Source organism: Miniopterus schreibersii, assembly GCF_964146895.1.
Source record: "Miniopterus schreibersii genome assembly, chromosome: 11".
Classification (NCBI taxonomy): domain Eukaryota; kingdom Metazoa; phylum Chordata; class Mammalia; order Chiroptera; family Miniopteridae; genus Miniopterus; species Miniopterus schreibersii.
The window spans coordinates 36,862,780-36,885,668 of record NC_138111.1 but is presented as its reverse complement, the minus strand read 5'-3'; the positions used below and the strand labels follow the sequence as shown (position 1 = coordinate 36,885,668).

The following is a 22,889-nucleotide window of genomic DNA, read 5'->3' as shown; positions in this document are numbered from 1 at the left end:
ACCGTCTAGTCTTTGTCCAAAATGCCCTCGTCCACCCTGAGCTGGGTTTCCTTTGGCTAAACCACTTTGTTTTCCCTGCACAGTACATGTTTCCCATCAACATCGCCTATGGAATAGCAAAAATTCTCTAACAGCAGAGAATCTGGGCTGCTTTTTTTTAAGACGTAATAAAATGTGAACTGCTTGTGATGAGCTAATATCCAACTTTCCACCAACTGGGCCAGAAGTTAGGAAAAGAAAACAGGGATCCTCAAATGAGTAAAATGGTTCTTTATTCCCACAATTACCCAAGGGTATTTGTTAAATACAGGTGTAGGCAAAAGCAGGTTTACAGTTGTTCGTATGGAAAATAATACAATAATTAATAAATAATAATACAAGAAGAAGCTCTGTGTTTCACGTACTCACAACTGCAAACCCGCTTTTGCGCCGCCCTGTATGAGTTTGCGGTTATAAGAAAGCAGCGACGAACTGATCCTACTCTCTGTGCTTCTGTAAATAACCTCAAACCTTAAGCTGCTGCATGTGCGCCGCGAAGACCGGCAGGCTGCGCTCACCATTTTCGCAATCATGGTCACATAGGGGCCTGCGTGCTGGTTCACGGCGAAGAAGTCCAGGAGGCGTGAGAACCAGAATATGATGTCCACGCAGTAGATGAGTCTCCCCGCTGTGCGCAAAGGGGGGTCGCCCCACCGCAGGCCGAAACCAACCACGAACAGGCCAGTGGCCACAGTTTCCATGAGGTTCCAGTACTCGCTAATCCAGACCTTTACCTTCTGGGTAAACTTTTCAGGTTCTGAACTACAGACCTAAAGAAAGACAGAAATGGGGAAACGTAATGAATGAGGTACAACCCAGGGGCCTCATCAATATCATCTTCTTTAATGTATCAACTGCTTCATTTAAAGAGTAATTTGAATCCCGCCAGATAAGGGATCACAAGGGGATTTTGGAGACTTAAGTTATCCTCAGGTAATGATTTAAACAATTCTATAAATATATATATATATATTTTTTTTTTTAAAATATATCTTTATTGATTTCAGAGAGAGGAAAGGAGAGGGAGAGAGAGAGATAGAAACATCAATGATGAGAGAGAGTCATTAATCAAGCCTGCAACTGGGCATGTGCCCTGACCAGGAATCGAACCCCAATCGCCTGGATCTTAGGTCAATGCTCAACCGCTGAGCCACGCCTGGCTGGGCTCTATAAATGTATTTTAAGGTCACTGTTAGTGCTAGCCAGCTATTTGAAACCCCAAACAGAAGGTTTGTTTTTGTTTTGTTTTCCAAAAGGTAGTTTTTCTAGCTTTCATTAATCCTAAACTAACACAGGAAAATGCCAAGACATTTTAAAACTTAATATTACACTGGATCTATATAGCTACGATTCCATTTCCTGAGGCACAGTCAAGCGCAAAGGAGACTGGTTTGAAACCAAGAAATTCTATTGTCTAGTCCTACCACTTACTGCTCTTTAGGGAGTTATTGACAGTTACTCAAAATGTGATATTAGAACTCACTGATATAAGAAATTACCCCACAGCAGAGTATCAGACAACTGAAATGTAAGATAATTAACCTATATCCCTGAAGCATAAAAATGGTGGAATTCAGATAATGTTTTTCTCCTGAATTGTTTTCTATAATCTATAAACTCGATAGTAACTAGCAGAGAAGATAGGTATAATTACTAAGAATACATTTTCTTAGTATATAACACTAAGTTTCTCATAGAGTCACTCACATTGGCTCTATAAGAAAATCAATGTATGTAAATGCATAGACATAGAGATACATATGCATTGATCTCTAAAACAGTCTAAGTCATAAATGTATGTGACTGCTGTTATAACTGCATGGGAGTATCTTCGTTGTTGTTGTTTTTAAGTGGCTCACGCAGACTGAAAACAAAAATTTTTGTCTTGTTTTGTTTCTTGGACTACTTGCCCCAGAAGGGTTTTCAGCTTCAGTTTTGAAAGGTATTTAGCAGAATCTTTCAAAAGCTACAAATGATTTACCTATTGTGCAACTTTGATCATTTATGTGCCACTCTGCGATGAACTGATAACGTGCAAGTAATGCTAGGCTATGCACAATCAATCTTACAAAAACAAAAACCCATTTCTGGGAAATCAAAAATTTGGAGGGTCTAATATAAATTAGATATCATCACTCTAGGAGTGATAAACACACTAAGCTGTCCTTGAAAACACCTACTTTCAAAGAGCAGCAACCAGAAGAAAGTATGGGCAAGGACAATGGTTTGCCATCAGAGACTTTCCCATCAACACCCCGCGGCACCCAAATCAGGATCGGCCTGCCCGTCTCACCCTCGCCCGTGGCCAGTGCACAGTCATCACCAGAGCCCAGACCGCCCCTAGCAGAGGGGGCAGGGGACAAGGGGAGAAGCCAGAGCTCACCTCCCGGACCTTCTCAATGGCGCTGGTGAGGACATAAATGATGACAAGCCACTCCTGCACGCTGGGCCGAGGCTGCATCTGCACCAGCACAGTGTAAGTGAACAGCATGAGGAATGCCAGGTACACCATCTGAGGGGACACAGTCCCTGGGCGTGAGTCACGGTCATAAGGGAGGGGGCTGGGCACACACAGACCAAGAGGGGCAGAAACGCACACTTGAACTTCAGTGAGATAACGTGAAAATACAACTGGGACCACCTTCTGGTTATTGATGACCTGATATCGAGGAAAACACAGGAATCCAGCTTTCGATTCCAGGATTAAGGGACAGAGTGAAAGTCACTGTTGTCAACTGCATGGGAAGGGGTCACTGTCTCGTCCTGTTAGCTCCTCACCAGAATTTCCAGAGCACTGCACATTCCACAAAGGGCATTTTAGGGCCCACAGCAAGCAAGGGGGACTCACACACCTTCCCCTCCATTTAAATGTAGAAAAGGGGTGTGTGACAAGCACGCCAAATGAATAGGGTAAGCGCCTATTTTCAAATATAATAAATCATAGCATTTACTACTGCCGGGAGTTATATTTTATGTTGATTAAGACATTCTGGTTAGTGGAAAAGTACTGTCTAATTTTAATTACATTAAAGACTGTTGATGTTTTCATCTCAGCACTTGGCCTGACACATGGTAGATATTTAAGAATATGTTTAATTACTAACTGGGTATATTAAACATAAATTTCCAAACTCTTTAAAGAATTAAAATACGGTAAATACACATATACTTATGTACTAGTGACAATAGCTTTGTAATCTTTTCTAACATTTTTACTTTCTTAAGATATATTCCCAGAAGTAGAAGAGCTGAGCATACACATTTAAAACTGTTACATGTATTACTAAATTGCCCACCAGAAAATTGCCATGATCACCAACAATGCATGAGATGGTGCAGCCCTTTAAATAGCTTCAGAGACAATACACAGTGCTAGCGGATCAACACTTGTATTAAAAATCCCAGAGCAGTAGAGAGAAAAATGTTTGTGAGTATACAGGTGTTTGTTCATCTCACAAGAATCATTATTTTTAACCTAGATCCTTATTTCTCATATCTTTTTGAGCTCTGCCTAAATGTTATCAGTTTTTTAAATTTAGTTCTACATAGAGAATGGCTGAAACCACTTCTGATTTACCATAGTGATATCATATACAATAGGTGGTATTTCTGGCAGGCATAGTGCTCATTACTGCCTATGATAAAGAGCTATAGTAAAAAAGCCTATAAGAAAGGCAAGGTAAATTCTATTAATTTTATACTTCCCCTGGTCTCTGTCTCAAAGTATGATTGTGTTTGATGACCCCTTAGGGACATAAGTTAATAAATCTGTTCTATCAAGCAATCATTTTTTACATTTTTGTCATTGTGTCATGGTGGCCAGACACTGCTGATAATGGTGATATTGCTTCTGACTTTTTATTTCTTTCCAGTTTTTAAAAACAGATCTGAAATGTTTATACTTTACTTTTTCATCATAACAGTTAAACAACACACTGTTTTAATGAAGCACACACACCAGCACCTGACAATGTGACAGCCAAGAGCAAAACGCCTGTGCTCACCATCAGTTACTGTGGGCAGGCCCAGCTGGCTTATTTGTGCTATTTTTTAGCAATTTGTGTTGTTGCTGTTCTTTTGGCTTAGCTTTGTTCCTGTCTCCAAGAGTTTGTAAGATGTAAATTTCCAAGGAAAGAAATACTTGCTCTGGGATATTTTATCACATATTCACAAAAATGGTGAAATATCATTTAAAAGGAAATTTGACTTTTGAAAACAGATGAAAGTCATTCAGAGCTATGTACTTATTCAATAAGTGTGTAAAATGAGTGTGTAGTTGAGCAAGTAAATATTTTGAAATATAACACATTCAGGTAAATATCCTTTTACAGTCACAATTCAAATGTTTTAAAAATACAAAAATCTTGGCCATGAGCAATTTATGTATAAGCATTAGAAAAATAATGCTGTGAAATAAGAGTGAAAAGCACTCAATACATTTAAAGTACAGTTCAGGCTTTCTCTGTATCTCTACTATCCATAACATATTTAGTATTTGTTCATACAACTAAACTTCTACAATTTTATTGTGCTCTATAGACAGGGTGTCCCAAAAAAACGTATACACACAATGTCTGTAGATTCTATTACATTTTGAAAATGAAATTTATTTTAATAAGCACTGCCTTTATAATTATTCAAAGTGGGCATGCATTTTTGTCTATATTACACATTATTCCTACAAAGAAAAAAATCTACAGAACTGGCTTTTTTGCCCAAGATGGGGAAAGAATCCACTCCCATCACTTAATTCTGCAACCACTGTTGCTAATTTGCTAATTTTATTGAGCCACAATGCCTGGCGTGCTCAGCCCCAGCTTGCTAATGGGAAGCACTCGAGAGAGAAGAAAATGCTTGTTCTCTCACTCCCAACATAGGAGAGCTCTGTTCTAACCTTTACTCGCCTCCCTCCAATCTCCTTTCCTATGTCCTTGGTCATCCCCATCCCCCTTTTTTACTGCAATTCTACATTTTATCACAAGTTGGCAAATCAGGTATATCCTTATCAATGTTATCATTCACTATTAACCATAAGAAATTGTTATGATAAAACCAACCGTATAAAACCAAAACTTGACAATTGGAGCGCTGTAGAACTCATAGACTTTCCTGGTCAATGGAAGGACTTGAGGACCACTCTTTAAAACAAAGTGCTGATTTTCATCTATTTTCTCATCAGGTCCCCTCTCCATATCATGGTCTTTCTATAAAATAAACAATTTATTGTCAGAGGCTTAACTAAAATATTGACATATGCAAGTATCCAAAAAATACCATCAACACATATAATAAATATGTTAGAAATTAATTGGGCACCCACCTGCCAAATTATAATCTTATTTTTGAAAGGAAAGAAAACTATATGTATTACATAAGTCTTTGACCAGGTAAGGAGCACAGGGTACTCCTGAAATGCAATCTGAGTCTCTAATAATCAAACCTACTCAAACGAAGGGTAGTACCAAGGAATTTTAAATAGTCACTGTTCTTGTTCTATTTAACTTCCTTGATCAGTATTTGGAACATAAGGATATTCACAAAATCCCCATGAGGTCAATAACCAATAATATAATTATTTCCATCATATAGGAGAACAAAATGGACACTCATTGATTGATACATCTTTTCCAATTCATAAGAAAGTTGGGTGCAGCATTAGTTTGGGGATTCTGGCTTTCAGAGCTTCTCCACTTATTTACAGCAGAGGTTCTTCACCAGAAGTTCATAAAGTCTGGGCTTCTGGAGTTCCTTGAACATCCTGCAACTATGTGCAAGTATTTGTGTTGTACATGCATTTTTCCAGGGAAAGCATCAAATCTTTCATCAGTTTCTCAAAAGTTAAGTGTCAGCCCAAAGGAATTAACCCTTGTAGGTGATAAGTAATGAGTGTCTGTGTGGCAAAAAAGTGGCTGCATGAAATGTGACTACACAGGTACCCACACAGAAGAGCCTTTACAAAAGGGGAGTGAAAAGAAATAAAAAGAAAAAAGCACCTGTAGCCTGGCTGCTTTTAAGAGGAGGAAAGTTGTGGGGGGGATAGTGAAAAGAAGCCAACAAGATTTCACCCTACTTTACAGAATTCTGTGTGGTTTGAAGCAGAAAATGCATTACTTTGGGGATTTTTTAAAAATTAAATAAAAAGAAATATTCTCTGATGCCTCTCAGACTAGTACATTTCTTCAACCCATCCACAAAAGATCTCTCTCTAGCTTTAGACCTGCAAGATTAGCAAGATTTTTCAAGCCAAGAAATAAATCAAGTTTTGCTTGTTATCCATATAATTGCAAGAAAATGTAATTTTTGAGGCCTCAGGCATCTAAATGGGTTACATCAACGGCATTCATGTCACCTTGGGTAGTAAAAGTGGGGTTGTGACTGACAGGTGTAGGAATGGACCTGGTTCCTGACAGGTTTGAACCAGCCCACAGTGGTGAAAATGGCTTAGAACAGATTACAAAGTCATCATTTGCTATGATTTTAATGACATCAGGACCACTGCTGAGAGACCCCAGAAAGCAATTTAAGCAATGACCTTGTTATTAAATAAGTCCCCTTACTAGTTTTTCCAGAAGTGTTTCATTTGGCCTTTAATTACTCTTGGCATTTTGGTACAGATTGTGAAGTACTAATTGATCTGATCCTAACTGGGAGCTGAATTCAAAGACATCAACTGCCGTGATGAAAAAAGCATGGGAGTATAAATTCAGATTCAGGAGTTTTTCCCCCTCTTAGGATAAGGTAAACACAAAAATCTTTTTCTTAGCTTTTATTCTACTTAAATCTCAATCTCTCCCTCTTCTTTCTCTCTCTCCCTCCCTTTCTCTTTCCTCTCCCCTCTCCCTCCTCTTTTTCTCTCTCAAACAAGAATCTTGATACCAGCAGGAACAGAGAATAAAATTATAACTACAACCGTCAGCTCTACTACAATTCATGCCTATTTTCCATTATACTACAGTCACCATTCCCACTTAACGATGCTCTGATAAAAATACATTATTATTCAACTTGTAAAAATATTTTTTATTGTGATTTAACAATATGTCTAAGACTAAGCTCATCTTTCCTCTTCAAAACCTGCTCTTTTTCCAGTCATTTCTATGTCCCTTTAACGATGGTCTTGTTTTAACCATCAGCATCTCAATCAGATTAGCTATCTCCCTCTCGCCCATGTCCCATGTTCAGGTCCCATTTAACTCCGCCTTTTCTTCCCCAGGCCCATGGCTGCTAACCCTGGATACAACCCTTATTGCTTCCCATCTGGAGAGTCACACTAGCCTGCTCTCTCCCTGCTTCCAGGGGTCTTCTCGCTACATCACCCTGTACACTGGAGGCAGAATAATTCTCCTAATGGTCAGGTCACCTTGCCACTCTGGTCATATATGTTCACTGACTCACCATTACCTACAGAATAAAAACCATCTTCCTTCATAGGAAAAACAAGGGTGTCCATGATCTAGCCTCACACTATTTTCCCAGCCATACCTGCAAATATCCTCTCCTTGTTCCAAGCCCACCATAACCTGGACTCTAGCCACGCCATACAACTTGTGACGCTGGACATACGCCTGGCATTTCCTGCCTCTGGGCCCCTGCTTACAGTCTCCTTCCCACTGAAATGCTATTTTCCCTCTCCATGTGCTCAAGTCACAGATCAAACACCACCTCCACCATGAGGCAGTCTCCAATCGCTAATCCTCACATACTGACCCCCAGTGAGAGGGCCCTCTTCCTCCCCTAGTTAATCCATTCTGCCACCTTGCTACAATTTTTCCTAAGAAAGCTCACATCATCAGAAGTCATGCTTTCAAGGGGTGAACAACTAGAAAGATTTAGTTTTCTCATGGCAAAGTTATTTCACCTGTGGAATTACCAGGCTTAGGCAAGGGAGGGGAGGAGGAGGGGAGGGGGAGGGAAGGGGGAGGGGAGGGGGAGGGAAGGGGGAGGGAGGGGGAGGGGAGGGGAGGGGAGGGAAGGGGGAGGGGAGGGGGAGGGGAGGGGGAGGGGAGAGGGAGAGGAGAGGGAGAGGAGAGAAACACATACATACCCAAATAGGCGTGATAGTAAAAATATGTAACTGATCTGGCCGAGGCATTAACCAATCAAAACAGACAACCAATCACAACAGATTGCAGCCATAAAAACAAATTTATAATTAATTGTTTTCCATTTAATATTTATTTAATATTTTAATGTTATAACAAATACCCCATAAGTAAAAAAGGATGTCAGAGAAGATGCTAGCTAAAGATGCCTCATTAAAGTATTAAGTACCAGAGATGTTTACAACACCTCTCAGTATATGATAACTTTATAAGCAATGATATAAGTTGAGATATAACAATAAAATATATACCCACAGACAACATACTGGAGACTCTCCAGTGAAAATAGGTGGCAAAAGAAGTAGCTGCAGTTACCCAAGAAAGAATATACACCTGAGAATCCTCATAAAACTATCCAGTCACTGATCACAACAAATGAAAAATTTCGTGGAGTAGAACAGGGAAGATCAATGCAAATTCTAAACCTGCATCTTTATAATGAAAGATTTTTAAGGACATGAGGCATTCTTCATTGTAGTTTGAGAGAAATATTTATTCTACTAGTCACAAAGCGATATGAAAAGTTAAGCAGCTGTCAAGATATAATAAAGTCTGAAATTTGAAGCAGAAATAGGATGTTTTGCTTAATTATATGTGGGAGTTAATTAGATTTATCACATATGCTATACTTGACCTTTCTATAATGTGATTGCTAAATAAACGGTTACATAAATAAACTTTGTGTACGTATGCACTGTGCGCAGACAATACCATGCAAACTCAGTGTACTGAAGCAATGCACTAACCGTACAAGCACCTTCCTTGGCACTGCTCAGGTTCTGGTCACCACTGTACCACGTGAACTGGAAGTCCTGGGACTGGGGAATGTGGGACATCTCCGCTTTGCTTTTAAATTCCAATGTCAAAATGGTAGGTGGTAAAAGAATGCTTATGATGATCTTTAAAAGAACACAAAGCAAAACACATAGTAGGGGTTAAACAAGGCAAAGTATTATTCAAATAACAAAATTAAGATTTTAGTGTGTATAAAATGTCAGAACCATCACCAATTCAATTGATATCCTGATTCTATACATACTTTTTAACTCAACGATTCCAATTCTAGAAGCATCTCCCTCAGAAATACTCATGAATGAAAACATATGTAGGGTTATTTGTAATAGGAAAAAACTAGGTGCCAACATAAATGAACACCTATAGAGGGACAGCTGGTGTGGGGCAGCTGATAGTGAAATACCACACAACCATTAAAAAGACAAAAAGCGATTTTGAATATGATGAAAAGGCATCCAAGTTATATCAAGTGAAAAAAGCAAGTTACATAACAATATAATATGATCCTATTTTTGTAAAAAAAAGAAAAAATATATATGCGCATACATTTAGAAGTTTTAAAATATGTAGATCATCCCTTTGTCGCCACAGAGGAATCTATATGGAATAATTTATGAATGACTTTTCTCTTATTTCTGCAATCTCATTAGTGGAATTAAAATGTGCAAGCTCTTTTATATATTTTATATCTTATATATTTTATTTCTTTGTGTTTTCTATAGTGTATCCACCAAAAATATATTTTTAAGAACAGTCATTCCATTTGGGACACACCGTATTTTTAAGAACTGTAGGGAGAATAAAATTAAAGTATAAAATATAGTCTCATGGAGTTCTTAAAGCTCATGCCTTATCCCCTTTTTTTCAGTTTCATTGGCACACGCACTTCTTGAGCTTAACCACAACCTAAAGCTGTAGGCTTAGGTTTAATGTCAGAAGTTAAATGCCTTTAAGTGGTTAAGTAAATTACTCTTGATAATTCAAGATGAGAGTTGAGGCTAAACTGTCATGGAATAGAAGAATCTGGAGACAGTCAGTGGTATGAACAACTGTAGTTGGGGGCAACTTTATAAGACAGCCATTTATTCCCTGAAACATCACAGTGAATGAGCAGAAGAACAGAAATTGCTAATTTTATTTAGTTTATTATGAGTATTCCTAAGTGGAGCAAAATTTCACTTAAATCTCATTTACTTCTGTTATAATTATCAGAGACAATGAAGTTTACTACTAATGAAATCTTGTGTATGGTTGTATATGGTTTTAACGTCTTCTAGCCACATTTATGATTATGCCTCTGGGATGGAAGGACAAAGCTGGTAGGATTATCCCTGTTTTTTAAAACACTCTGTGGTAGTAGGAGACAAAGTAGTTGTAAGGTCCCAGCTCATCTGTGAGAATCAAAGATATTAATTGGTGTTCTGAAGATACTCTTTTGGAAGAAGGGGAAGAAATGAACTCAAGAGTACAGGCCTTCAGATGAAACTAATATTAAACTCTACAAAGCAAGCAAAGGTACCTTTAACCAAGAGATTTTCATTTTCAGGCGCCCCATCCACATGTCCGTCAGTAGCATCTGGGTACAAGTATGGGAAACAAAGGGCCGCAATCCTCCAGACACCGCCAGTTTCAAACAGGTGGAATTGCTCCAGTTCTTGAGTTCATAGGTCAGCAGCTTCATGGCCATTCTCTCATTCTGCTTGAATGCCTTTTCCAGCACGTCCAGGGCAAGCTGGCCAAACTGTCTGCAATGTCACGGGGGTGAGAGGTGAAAACAAATGCAGGTGAGAGCCCCATAAACATTCAAAAAGGTTAGATCTGAGACTCAGAAAAGACCGATACAAAAGAGCAAACAGCAATTTAATAATCTCAGTTTGCAGAAGCTGTTTGAAAGGGACTGCTGCTCAGGAAATGGATTGCTGTCCCTTTCCTGAAGGACCAGAACTAGGGGGCTCACTTACACTGTGGCATAGAGAACTTGGTTCACACCAGGAGTGCCTGAGATATGCACGGGGAGAAGCCACTTCACACCACAAAACAGGCAATACAGAGCTTGGTTTGGGGCTCCCTGGTAAGATCTAATAAAGAAGTTTTTACAGAAAATACTGTTCAAAACTGACTAGCAAATAAGGAAAATTGTGGAACTGCTTTTTTTAAAAAAGGTCTTATAAAATATATAGACGACTTAAGGAAGAAACCAGACCTGAAGACATTTTCTGGAAGGTTTCTCTAAAAAGTAGATGCTTTTCAAAATCAAAATTATAAATGTGTTTCTATTCACTCCAGCTGCCCAGTTTTCCTCACCACTATAACGCTTTCATAACCAAGAAATCAAAAGCATTTTTTACTTTTCTACCTGCCAACATCACACTCCGGTTCTTTAATACATAAAAGATTTATTTGTTTTTCTGGCTGAGAGATACTTAAAGTAAACCACTAGTTTTAATTTAACTTACTATTCGGGAGTTGAGAGTTGGGAGGGACTTTCAAAATCATTAACCTACCATTTTGCAATAGGAACCTAAAGTCCCAAAATCTAGTCAACTGACTTGCCCAATTAGTAAACAGCTGCACTCGGATTAGAACCCAAGTCTCCTGACTTGAAGGCCATGTCTCTTTCCTTTATTCCACAAAGTCCTTAAAATACCTCAAGAACCTTATTTACAGGAAAGTGCATGAAATGCACAGCAACAGGTCCACTCAGCTCAGAAGCTCTAAGGTGAGGGAGGGAGGTAGCAGTGTCTAACTATCCTAAGAACCACCGATGTTTAGTGCATGGTGAAGAGGGAGCCCCTACTTGGAGTAATCTCTCATCTCCTCCGAGGCGCCGTCCACCATGCTGCTCTGCTGGGCCTCCCGGGCCATGGCTCGGTAGAGTATGCAAGCAATCACCGCCTTCACCGTGGCCTCCTCGCCGTGCTGCCAGAAGAACATGGCCATCTTCTGCCTTTTCATGAGCACGGCCCACACCAGCAGGTCATTATAAGGGTAAATAAAGCCGGTGGCCTCAGGGTCGTCGGGTATATTTTGTTCTTTTGATTTCTTCCTTGATTTATGAAGGACGACAGTCTTTTCCTGTTGGGAAATAAAACAGGAAAGGTTTCCCAATACTCAGAGACGTGGTGTTCTCCCTAATGAAACGCATCGGCATCTTAGAAATGGAAATTAAATAATGGAACCTTATTAATAATGGAAATTAAATATGTGGAACTTAGATTCCACATATAAGTGAAATTATATGGTACTCTAAAGAAAAATAAACAAACAAAGAAAACAGAAAAAGACTCCTAAGTACAAAGAACAGACTGATGGCTGCCAGAGGGGTGGGCGAGGTGAGGGACAGGGTGCAGAAGATGAAGGGACTGAGAAGTACAGATGGGTAGCGACAAAACAGTCACGGGGACACAAAGCACAGCCTAGGGAATACAGTCGATAATATTGTGATAACTATGTATGGTGCCAGATGGAAACTGGAAATATCTGGGTCAGTGAAGGGGGCAGTCACATTGTAAAGTCGTTGTCTAATCACTATGCTGCACACCTGAAACTAATACAAATAATGCTCGAATGTAAGCTGTAATTGAAATAAATAAATAGTTATCAAAATCAGTTAAAAATCATAATAATAGAACTTTATAAACCAAAAACCAAAACTTTGGCCTTCAAGGTAGTCTATTTCTTTTGTATCAAACAGTTCCAGTGTCCCTTAGCTGAGATACCCTAAATTCATTTAGTACAACTTAAAACACTGCACCTTTGGAACAGAGCCACTAACTATATGACAACTTTTCATTTCCCAAGGAAATGAGTTGAAATAATATACTGGATAAGTGACAACTATTAAGCAAAACTCTAATCTCACCTTACAACCAGATTCATTATCCCCTTAAAAAAGTCACTAGTGTTGCCAACATGCATCCAAATAGATTGGTTTTAAGTTTCCTTTCTTTATTCTGATTATAGTCCTCTAGTGAGGGCAACGGGTAATGATGAAATATTAGTCTCCACCTGGTAAACCCACCCTTTACAGCTCATCTCAGATGCTACTCTCTAACCCACTGTTTGTCTGTAACTCTGCATGTGTCTCAATTTCAATGCCCATCATACAGCACTATAGTTATTACTTTGGGGAGGGTGGGACCATTTCTCAGTCATCATTATATTTTCCCCAACCCACCTGCACCCCAAATTCAACCCAGCACCCAACATAATGCCTGGAAAATAATAAGATTCAATAATTATTCTTTTTCATTAAAGGGGGGCAGTTCATAGCAAAAACTGTAATACGCTTCCTTTATTTCTATAAATAAAGGAAGTTTGTATTCATTCATGATTAATGGTAATTTTATTTAAAAATCTTTTCATTCTAGGAGCTCTGGGCAACAAACCTCTTTCAGCCCACATAGGCACCATTTATATGGAAACTCCTGAGCAATGCATTCATCCCCAGAGGCGAGTGGGGCTGAGGTCGTAAGGCGAGAGGGGGGATAACATTATGTACGCAGGCGCACACACATTATTGTTGTCATACTGTAACATTGAGCTAAAATAAATTTTAAGAAAGCCTCAAAGGGGAAATAATAAGATGCAAAAGGGCAATCTAAGAGAGGAGTGAAGGAGAAGGAAGTAGTCACATCCAATTAGCCGCAGGAAAAGGGGATGCTGGCTTGGTGTTGGCTTAGCAATTACATTTTTCATACCATCCCATGGACGGCCTTCCTGAGTCACCATCTGGACCAGGTGGCAGTAGGAACAAGGAGGACAGGCTAAAGTGCCAACCCCAGGTATCAGTTCCCAGTATCAGTTCCCAGTGCTCTGTTTTGGGCCTTTGCTCATTGATACAGGACAGCTGGGTTATGCTTTTGATTTGCACTATCTGTTTATGGTGCTTGTAAATGGTCCCTCTATTTGTACCTCCCTTTCTCCAATTTTAAATGAAGCAATCAATGGTCTCAGTATACAAGAACAATTTTCTTTTCAAATCCATAAATAAATGACAGTACCTTGAGTTTGTAAGGCTGGGCAGTTCTAATGAACTGGGAATGCAGTGTGCTTTCTGCAGATTCCTTTCTGGTTCCTGAGGCGCATCTCCGGGGAGCATGGGGCTGGGAAAGGCTCTGAGCAAAGCTGGTCACTCTCTGAAATATATTATTTTTAAAATAAAACAAAAAGGGAAAAAGAAGATTATAGTAGTGACAATTAACATTTTATTTCTAGACACTAATTAAAACCAAGCATAATACTGTCCTACCAAATATCCAATGACATTCTCTCACCAGTGATTAGTAATTAATCATTAATCAGATTAATTACTTACTGACCCGAAAAGAGCCTCTCATGATGTCCTCCTTATTAAGGGCCCTGTTATTTCCTAACACCTTAGAAAATGTGCTCTTTTTTCCCCTATTATGTATCTGCATTCCTTCTCTATGTGGAAATTCCATTAGAAATCAATGGATGTTCCATACATGGAACAAGTTCAGAATAGGCAATAAAGATACACTGTTCTGATAAGAAAAAGTCCCCATTCACAAACAGCTGCAAGGTGAAGGTTAAGCTAGAAAGTTATGGAATTTCTCCACGTGTTATATAATATCGCCACTGGAATTCCAGCGGCGAGGCACAACAACACAATTCACTGCTCACCAGCATGAAGCTTTCATCAATGAGAAAACAAAAAGACGCATTCGTAAAGGGTCTAACATAAAAATTTGTGACATGAATCACAGACTTTGAACTATTTTATTTTTATTTTTAGTTTATGTGTTATGGATATAAATTAGATATAGAAGTGATAGAGTAAAGACTTTTTAAAAATAATACTCAAGTTATTATTGTGATAGAGAATTAGTAGTATCATTAGTAATAATCATAATAGCTATTATTAACAGCTACTCTATACCCTTTATGAAAAACCCAGAAATGTGGGTTTTTCAGACATTATTTTTAGTCCTTTTGATAATTTATAAATGGAGTATTATTAGCCCCCTTTTATAGATGAGAAAACTGGCACAGAGAGGTTAAATTTCTTGCTCAAGATTATGCAGTTACTAATGAACAAAACAAAGACTCAGTTCCAGATCTCTCTGACTCCAAGCTATGTGTTTGTAACTCTATGATCTAATTTAGTAAGCAACACAATAAACTCTGTGCTTCTTCAGTAGAAAATAATCAGACAAATGGGTCATGTTCTACTCATTCCTGAAAAGGGCACCAGGGCACGTGCCTGGCCTGCTCCCTGCTGGACTGACCGAGGCCACAGCCAGTCCTCGTACCTGCCCCTGGCAGCCGCACAGCAAGGTGTATTTTGTTTAAATGAAGGAGCTGATGCCTCAAATGTGTCCCTATGCCTTGGAAATTTCAATAAAGCACATTTTTTTTCTGTGAGATTTGGGTTTCTTTCTGTTTTGTTATTTCATGTCCTAAAACCAAGTTGGGCTTTCACATCACCTAATTGCTTATGGATAAAGGTCAAAAGTAGCTTGAGCCCGGCCGGGCATGGCTCAGCGGTTGAGCGTCGACCTAGGGTCAGGAGTTCGGAGTTCGATTCCCAGTCAGGGCACATGCCCGGGTTGCGGGCTCGATCCCCAGTCGGGGGCCGTGCAGGAGGCAGCCGATCGATGACTCTCCCATCATTGATGGATCTACCTCTCTCTCCCTCTCCCCTCCTCTCTCTGAAACCAATAAAGATATATTTAAAAAAAAAAAGTAGCTTGATATTCTGGACTCTTCACATGATCTCACACCAAAGTGCCTTTCCATTCTCACCCCTCACAACCTCCTGGCCCTTCTCCACGACAAAGGTCTCCTTGTCGCTGCAAAAATGTGCCGACGTCCACAGCATTGTGCCTGCACTGCCTCTGTTCCCTCTCAACCAAAAAGGCCCCTTTTCTAACATCCATTATCCTCTAACAAGAATTCATCTCTTCAGTTTACTGGCCTGTAAAGGCACCTTTGAGAAACAAGCAACGTTTTCTCTGCTAATCAACCAACCAGTCTGATTTTACATTCCTAGACTTTTAAAACTATAATGAAAAATAAAGTATGTAAAATATGTACTTTTAAGTACATGCTGCACGCATCTTTCAATATCATCCCCATACCTGTCCCAAGTTTGTCATCTCCATGCTATGAACCACCATGGTTTATAGATCAAATCCTATTAAGCTTTAGTCTTCCGTATTTTCAAAAGAAAAAGAAAGAAAAGTAAAGAACTGGTCACCTCTCCCCCTAAACTTTATTTCTATGCCAACATCACGTTATTTCTATGCCAACAGAGCACATATTACATTCTGTCCTGTGTGACGGCTAACAGTCTGTGAATTTGTTTCCTCTACGAGTTTCTAGACTCCTAACCTTTATGTCCACCCCAGGCCAGCATGCCAGCACAGTACCTCGCATACAGTAAATACCCCAAAACTGTCGACACACAGACTGTCCATTTTAGAAGCTATTCCCATCTGCACTCCCCAAGCCACTTTTTTAAAAGTATTACAATTAATTATCCTTAGTTTTACTCAGGTGCTTTTCAATTGTGCTACCTTGTGTTTTCTGTAGAGATTGTAGAGGGTTCTGAAATTCTTCCTAGTGTAGCTGCTGCGATACGCTCCACCAATGAGATACTCTATCACCAGCCCAATGTCAATCAGTGTTATTCTGTAGCCTGCAAGAAGGGTGTGCTGAAACAAAAACACATAATCAATTATAACTTTCGGTTCCCTTTTTCTGCTTTCCCATGCCATCAGAACACAGCCAAATCAACTGCAAAGAGGTAGACGCGTACTTTTCAATCATCTTTACAAACCTATCAATTACTATGGCCGGCCATCAATAAAAAACTGCTTGGTCAGATAAGAAAGGATACTTAGCTTTAATATGGTTTTAGTTTTCTAGACAATGAATGTCTGTTTATATCTGCTCATTCATTCTCTTTTTTCTCTCAAGCATACACATACTTTAGAATAAAATCCATTTAAATATAGTATTAAAAATTATTTTTAACTGGAAATAACAACACCTGGTTAAATTTTCAGCCTCTCTCTTTATGAGGATGGTTATAACACTTTGCATTGTGTTGACAGCATCATACACAAAATAAGAAAACAGAAGGAAGTAGAACAAATAGAAATAAGGAACATGGAATGGGAAAACCAAATGAGATAGCAAAAGGTGAGGCTATGCCAAGACAAATTTTATGGTTGGTAGGAGAGCTGAGCAGCAGATTTCCAAGTACATGGGTCTTAGTCTAAATGAAAATTATTTTATCTCCTAAAAACCCACCATACTACCTCTTCAAAAATGTTACTTCTGGAACAGCAGGCATGGCTCAGTGGTTGAGCATTGACCTATGATCCAGGAGATCGAGGTTCGATTCCCGGTCGGTGCAGGCTCAATACCCAGCTCAATACCCAATAATGACTCTCTCATCATTGATGTTTCTATCTCTCTCTCCCTCTCCCTTCCTTTCTCTGAAATCAATAAAAACATATTTTTTAAAAAAATGTTACTTCTGAAGTGCAATTCACAGGACAATTTTAAAGGCACACAGAGTGCTGAACAAGATCTCTGTGAATAATGTTCACAAAGCTTTGGACAGGAAATAAGGTGATAGATACGTATACATGTAAATATATAAATAATTTAATTTCTCTTTTTAACATTCATAATTTACTTCTTTCAAGAAACAATAAAAATTATGCTCTCATTTGCTGCTAGTTAAGAGCCTATTTAAGCTGTTCCATTCCTTTTTCTTCAGTTTACTGGGATAGAATCAGAGTTTAAGGAAATAATCCAAGGAAAATCATTTTGATCTATCACAAATTGATGCAAACTAAATTTACATTGGCACAGACACATTTGCTTACTACTAATTTGCCAACTAAATGTCTCCTTCCGTAGTCCTTTCACTCTGGATCGCCCACCACGTCAATATAACCAGGAAGCCTATACTCTGTGAAGATATTAGACTTCCCGAAATGAGGAGAGAATTTTTCAGACATGTGTGGATGGATGTTAATCATGGTGACAAATGAAAAGCACTCCCAGGGTTCTGCACGTGTGAATAAAAGTTCTTGGTAATTGAAAGAGAAGGAATTAAGGCGTAAAAATCTGTTAGAGTTGAGAAGCTTGAGTAAGTAATGGGACAGTTTTAAATCTGACTTACCTCAAAGTTCAGTGGAAACACAATGAGCAAAATATGAGGAAGTGTATAGAGCAGTGGGATTCATCCTAGTTCCCTAGAACAACGCTTAGACTCAGAAAAGTGAGAGTCCCCAAGCTATCACCAAGGTATCACTAATAGTCAAAATAATCATGACAAAAACAATGGAAATCATATGTCTTTCGATAAAGGCAACAGGATCGGGAAGTATCTTTATTTTCAACAGGTATTATTATCACCATTGGCAACACTCTTGTACCACGTTGAACTGAAGTTCTGATTAGAAGTTTTATATGCCTCTGGTTCATATTTTATAAGAGAAAATAATTATTAGCTAATGGCACTTAGTCGGTGGATCAAATCTTTAAAATTACAAAGTAAATAATAGGAAAAATGTAAGAATGTGGCTTGGTGATGAAATTGGTGATAACCTTCATAACTAGGTTACCTGTTTCACATCTCGGACAAGATGATGCAAAAGAATATTAGTAGGTCCTTGTTTCTGTAATAAAGAACAAAAGGAAGAATTTTAATTACCTTTTAATTACCATATGCTTGGAGGCTAACTTTATTTCAGAATGCATAAATAATCCAGAATACTGAAAATTTTCTTCAACGTCTTTAGTAATGAAGCTTAAGCCACATTAATTCCGAGGAAGATGTTTCCCAAGAGAAGGTATCATTAGATTGAAATAGTTTTTAAAGCAAGATGTATACAGGTAGGTAGTAAGGACTTAGGTTTATGTGAAAAGAGGCAGAAATAAATTTTAAATAATTTATAACTATCTTTTAACATATATAAACTACACAATTATAAATTCCATCACACAATTACATTCCATCAACAACTATATATATATATATCAGTCAAGCTTCTGAGGGAGGCAATGAAGAATATAAGTACTTTATTTGCAGGGTTTTTACAGTCTAATAGAAAAGAATGAGTACTCTACTCACACAAAAAATAACCAACAATATGAAAGGGTGTGTGCTCAATAGTTGAAAATAATTTGTACTATAGGGACAGGTCAAAAAGACAGGACTTGAGTAAGGCTTTGAAGAAAGGCTAAGAGTCAAAAGACGAAGAAGGGCATTTCAAGAAGGGTGCGTGACTTGAGCAATCGTTGTTTTTACAATGAGTAAGCCAGTCTAGTTTCGATAAAGAGTTGCATAGGAAAGTTGCAGAAACAGAATTTTAACAGCAGCCTTAGGTTGAGATGCTTTCAATAACTCAATAAAACTCATTTGTACTTATTCCCATCTGTGGCATTAATTATGATCTTACTACAATACTTTCTTAAGTTGGTTTATGCTTCCATACTGTGTAGTTAATGATCACAATACTGAGATGACCCTAGGTTCAGATGGAATCGGTAAGAATATTTCTCCTTTGGTTGAAAAGTCTGTCTCTCTATAAGCTGTATTTGTACATGAACATTCAAGAAGACTTGAACATTCAAGCTAAATCTTAAGGTAAGTTTTAAAGAAGGTGATTGATGAAATGTTCCAATACTCACTGTATTATAGAGCTCTTCCAGTCGAGGGATGGTAAGAAAGCGATGGAGATTCACTCCATACTCTATTAAGAGCTTCACAAAATCCACCCGATCCATCACTAACGCATCCAACATTGCTTGTTCCAGTGAGCCAGGCTTCAGAGGGTAGAAATAAATAAAAGAAAAAAAGACATTTAAGGAAGTAAAAATAACTAAAAGATTATGTGTATTTGAACTCAAAACTATGCAGACACAGTAAATATAAAATAAGATCTTACTTCAGCACCTGAGTGAAGAAATAACAAAAAGTGAACTTGAGGACATAAAGAACATCTTGAATAAATTTGCTCAGGTGGGAAGACTGACTATTGTAAAGATCTCAATGCTTCCCAAATAAATGTGCAGGTTTAACACAATTCTAATAAAAATCCGTCTTGGTTTTTTTTTCTTTTTTTTATAACTTGGAGTGTTTCCATTTAAACTACACCTGGCTTTGAGGTATATATGGCAAATTAAACACATTCATGTACTTTTACTCCTACCTAAAACTCCATTAAACTATAGTAAAGGGATTTTCTCTTTTAAGAAATGAATCCACAAGAACATGGAGGTCAAGAGAGCAACATTTTAAAAGTTGGAAAGCAAATGGTCACGTAGTAATTGACTTAGCAGTGTCCAGAAAGCCAGAAAGTGAAAGTCCCCAGAAACTGAAACTGGGAAAAGTCAACAACCAAACAAATCTATGCCACAGAATTCTGACAGCACCAGGACAAAATAAATGCACGTATTCTGAATTTCTCATGTTTCCCAGTCATCTTCTCCCACTTAACTTTCATAACATGAGCAACAAGGCTTTTATCTTTTTTTATTTTTTTTAAATATGTCTTTATTGATTTCAGAGAGAGGAAGGGAGGGAGAGAGAGTGATAGAAACATCAATGATGAGAGAGTCATTGATCGGCTGCCTCCTACACGCCCTCAACTGGGGATCCAGCCTGCAACCTGGACATGTGCCCTGACTGGGAATCGAACTGCCATGTCCTGGCCGATGCTCAACTGCTGAGCCACACCCAGCTGGGCAGGGCTTTTATCTTTGAGGCAGGGGATTGAAGGTTTTTTTCTGGTATTGTGACTAAGACACGAGAAAACATATGAATATGCTGACTGCTCAGGTCCACCAACAAATGCCCCCACTGTGAAGCTCCAACCTACAAGCCTAGGCATTTCTAATGATCTTTCTCTCCTCCACTCTTAAATAAAAAGTCCAGCACAAACAGACCACAAAACATCAACTAAGAGGAATCTGGCAATGCAGGAAGAAGAAAACTTCAAAAGAACCATTATTAATATCCTCAGAAATAAAAGAAGACATTTGTATTCAGGATGCCATTTTTAAAATAGGGCAAAGAACAAATTTGCTCTTAGAAATTAATAGTATGCTACCAGAAACAAAAAGCTACCTGCAAGGCATGAAAATCAAAGTTGAAGACATCTACCAAAGAAAATGCATATTAGATAAAAGAAATAATACAAAATTAGAGGAGCCATGGCCCAACATTTAATTAATAGGAATTCTACAAAGAGAACAGAGAAAGCAGGGGAAGAAATTCCCCAGAATAGAAACACACGACTGCCAAATTGAAAACACCTGTTCAGCATAATGGATATAAAAACTCAAAACAACACATATATATTTGAACCCTCAGAACACTGGAAAAACAGAAGATTTTTTTGAACTTCCAGGTGAGGAAAAAATGGTCACAAAGGATCAAAAAGTAGAAAGACTTTTACTTCCCAACAGCAATGCTGGATATTAGAAGATAAGCATTCAGAATTCTCTAGATTTATTTTCAATCTTGAATTAAAATATATTCAAACACATAAGTCTTCAAAATATTCTATACTCCCTTTCTCAGGAAGCTACTGAAGGATGCACACCACCAAAATAAAGGAGTAAACCAAGAAAGAAGAAGACAGGAAATACAGAAAATGGGTGTCCTAACACAAGAGGGAATCCCCAAGACAAGGAAGGATGACAGTCCAGCACCAGGAATCACAGGCAACCAGTCCAGACTGCAGCGGTGAAGAACACAGAGAAGCATTGAGAGGCCTCTAAAACTGATGAATCAGAAGACAGCATATGACTTACCGCAGTAAACAGTTAAATAGGCATGAAGAGAGCAAGGACAGTGGGTCAGGTATGGAAGGTCACCAGGGCAGGGCAGAAGGCCCCGAGTGTCTAGCAACAGACAATTGTAGGGTAAGACCTCGCCCCCAGGGTAACCTTTCCTCCCCAAGCATATTGCTGGTCATGCGATTTAGGCCCTTCACCTTTCATATTGCTGGTCATAGGGTTTGGACCCTCCCCTGACCTTTCCTCCCCTGGCAGGTTGTTAGTCATGTGATAAACCCCCTTAGAAGAGGAACAGGGGGGCAGAGAATAGTCTCATATGACCCCCATACAAGCCCTTGCATGACCACTCCTTTAAGCTTTAAGACCTCAAGACAACCCTGGCCAGGTTGCTCAGTTGGTTAGAGCGTCATCTCATACACCAGGAGGTTGCGGGTTCAATTCCTGGTCAGGGCATATACCTAGGTTGCAGGTTTGATCCCCAGTCTGGGCATGTATGGGAGGAAACCTATCAATGTTTCTTTCTCATATCGATATCTCTCTCTCTCCATCCCCCTTCCTCCTCTCTAAAACTCAATAAAAATAATGCTTGGGTGAGGGTTAAAAAAAACACCTCAGGGCAATGAGGTTCTGATCTGCATCAAATAATCTTAGGAACAAAGCCTTGGGTCTGTTGACCACACAGAGACAGAGTTTTGGTCAAGCTAGAGATAACATCAGTTGTGTTTCAGCTCCAGGCCCAGAAAAGCAGCAAGGCCAGTCGGGGTGACACCAGGGCTGATATCAGGACCAGTTTCCATGACTCATGACCCCCTTCCCTGGTGCTGACCAATCAGTGGAGACCATGACCATGAAAGGACACACCTGGAAAGCTGATGAATATTTTACTGAAATCCTTCCCTGGGACCTCCCCTAAAATCCCAAACCATAAAACCCTTAGGAGAGAAGACCCAGCACAGCTCTCTCTTGAGCCCGCCTGTGCCTTTTCTCACCCCCTTCTTTCCCCAGAACACCCAAGTCTTTCCCCCTCTCCTTCCCCTGGGCTCATATATTCTTGCTTTCTTTCCTTAAATTCCAAAAGCCCTTCTTTTGCCTCTGTAGTTTGTTTCCTGACCCCATTTCTTCAGCTCACTTCTACCTCTGTGACTTTCTAAATAAACTTTGCAT

General features: G+C 39.0%; 1 protein-coding gene across 1 annotated transcript in view; it reads right to left on the bottom strand.

The window, feature by feature from the left end:
- TRPM6 (transient receptor potential cation channel subfamily M member 6) overlaps positions 1 to 22,889 on the bottom strand; it is a 122,201-nt gene that overhangs the window by 45,597 nt on the left and 53,715 nt on the right. Inside the window, exons 12-21 of the mRNA XM_081150606.1 lie at positions 19,614 to 19,748; positions 18,545 to 18,598; positions 16,478 to 16,615; positions 13,940 to 14,074; positions 11,734 to 12,011; positions 10,456 to 10,681; positions 8,888 to 9,040; positions 5,097 to 5,243; positions 2,423 to 2,551; positions 558 to 809 (exon numbers count right to left, since the gene is read on the bottom strand). Of these exons, the coding sequence (XP_081006732.1) occupies positions 558 to 809; positions 2,423 to 2,551; positions 5,097 to 5,243; positions 8,888 to 9,040; positions 10,456 to 10,681; positions 11,734 to 12,011; positions 13,940 to 14,074; positions 16,478 to 16,615; positions 18,545 to 18,598; positions 19,614 to 19,748 (1,647 nt within the window). The remainder of the gene's footprint in view (positions 1 to 557; positions 810 to 2,422; positions 2,552 to 5,096; positions 5,244 to 8,887; positions 9,041 to 10,455; positions 10,682 to 11,733; positions 12,012 to 13,939; positions 14,075 to 16,477; positions 16,616 to 18,544; positions 18,599 to 19,613; positions 19,749 to 22,889) is intronic.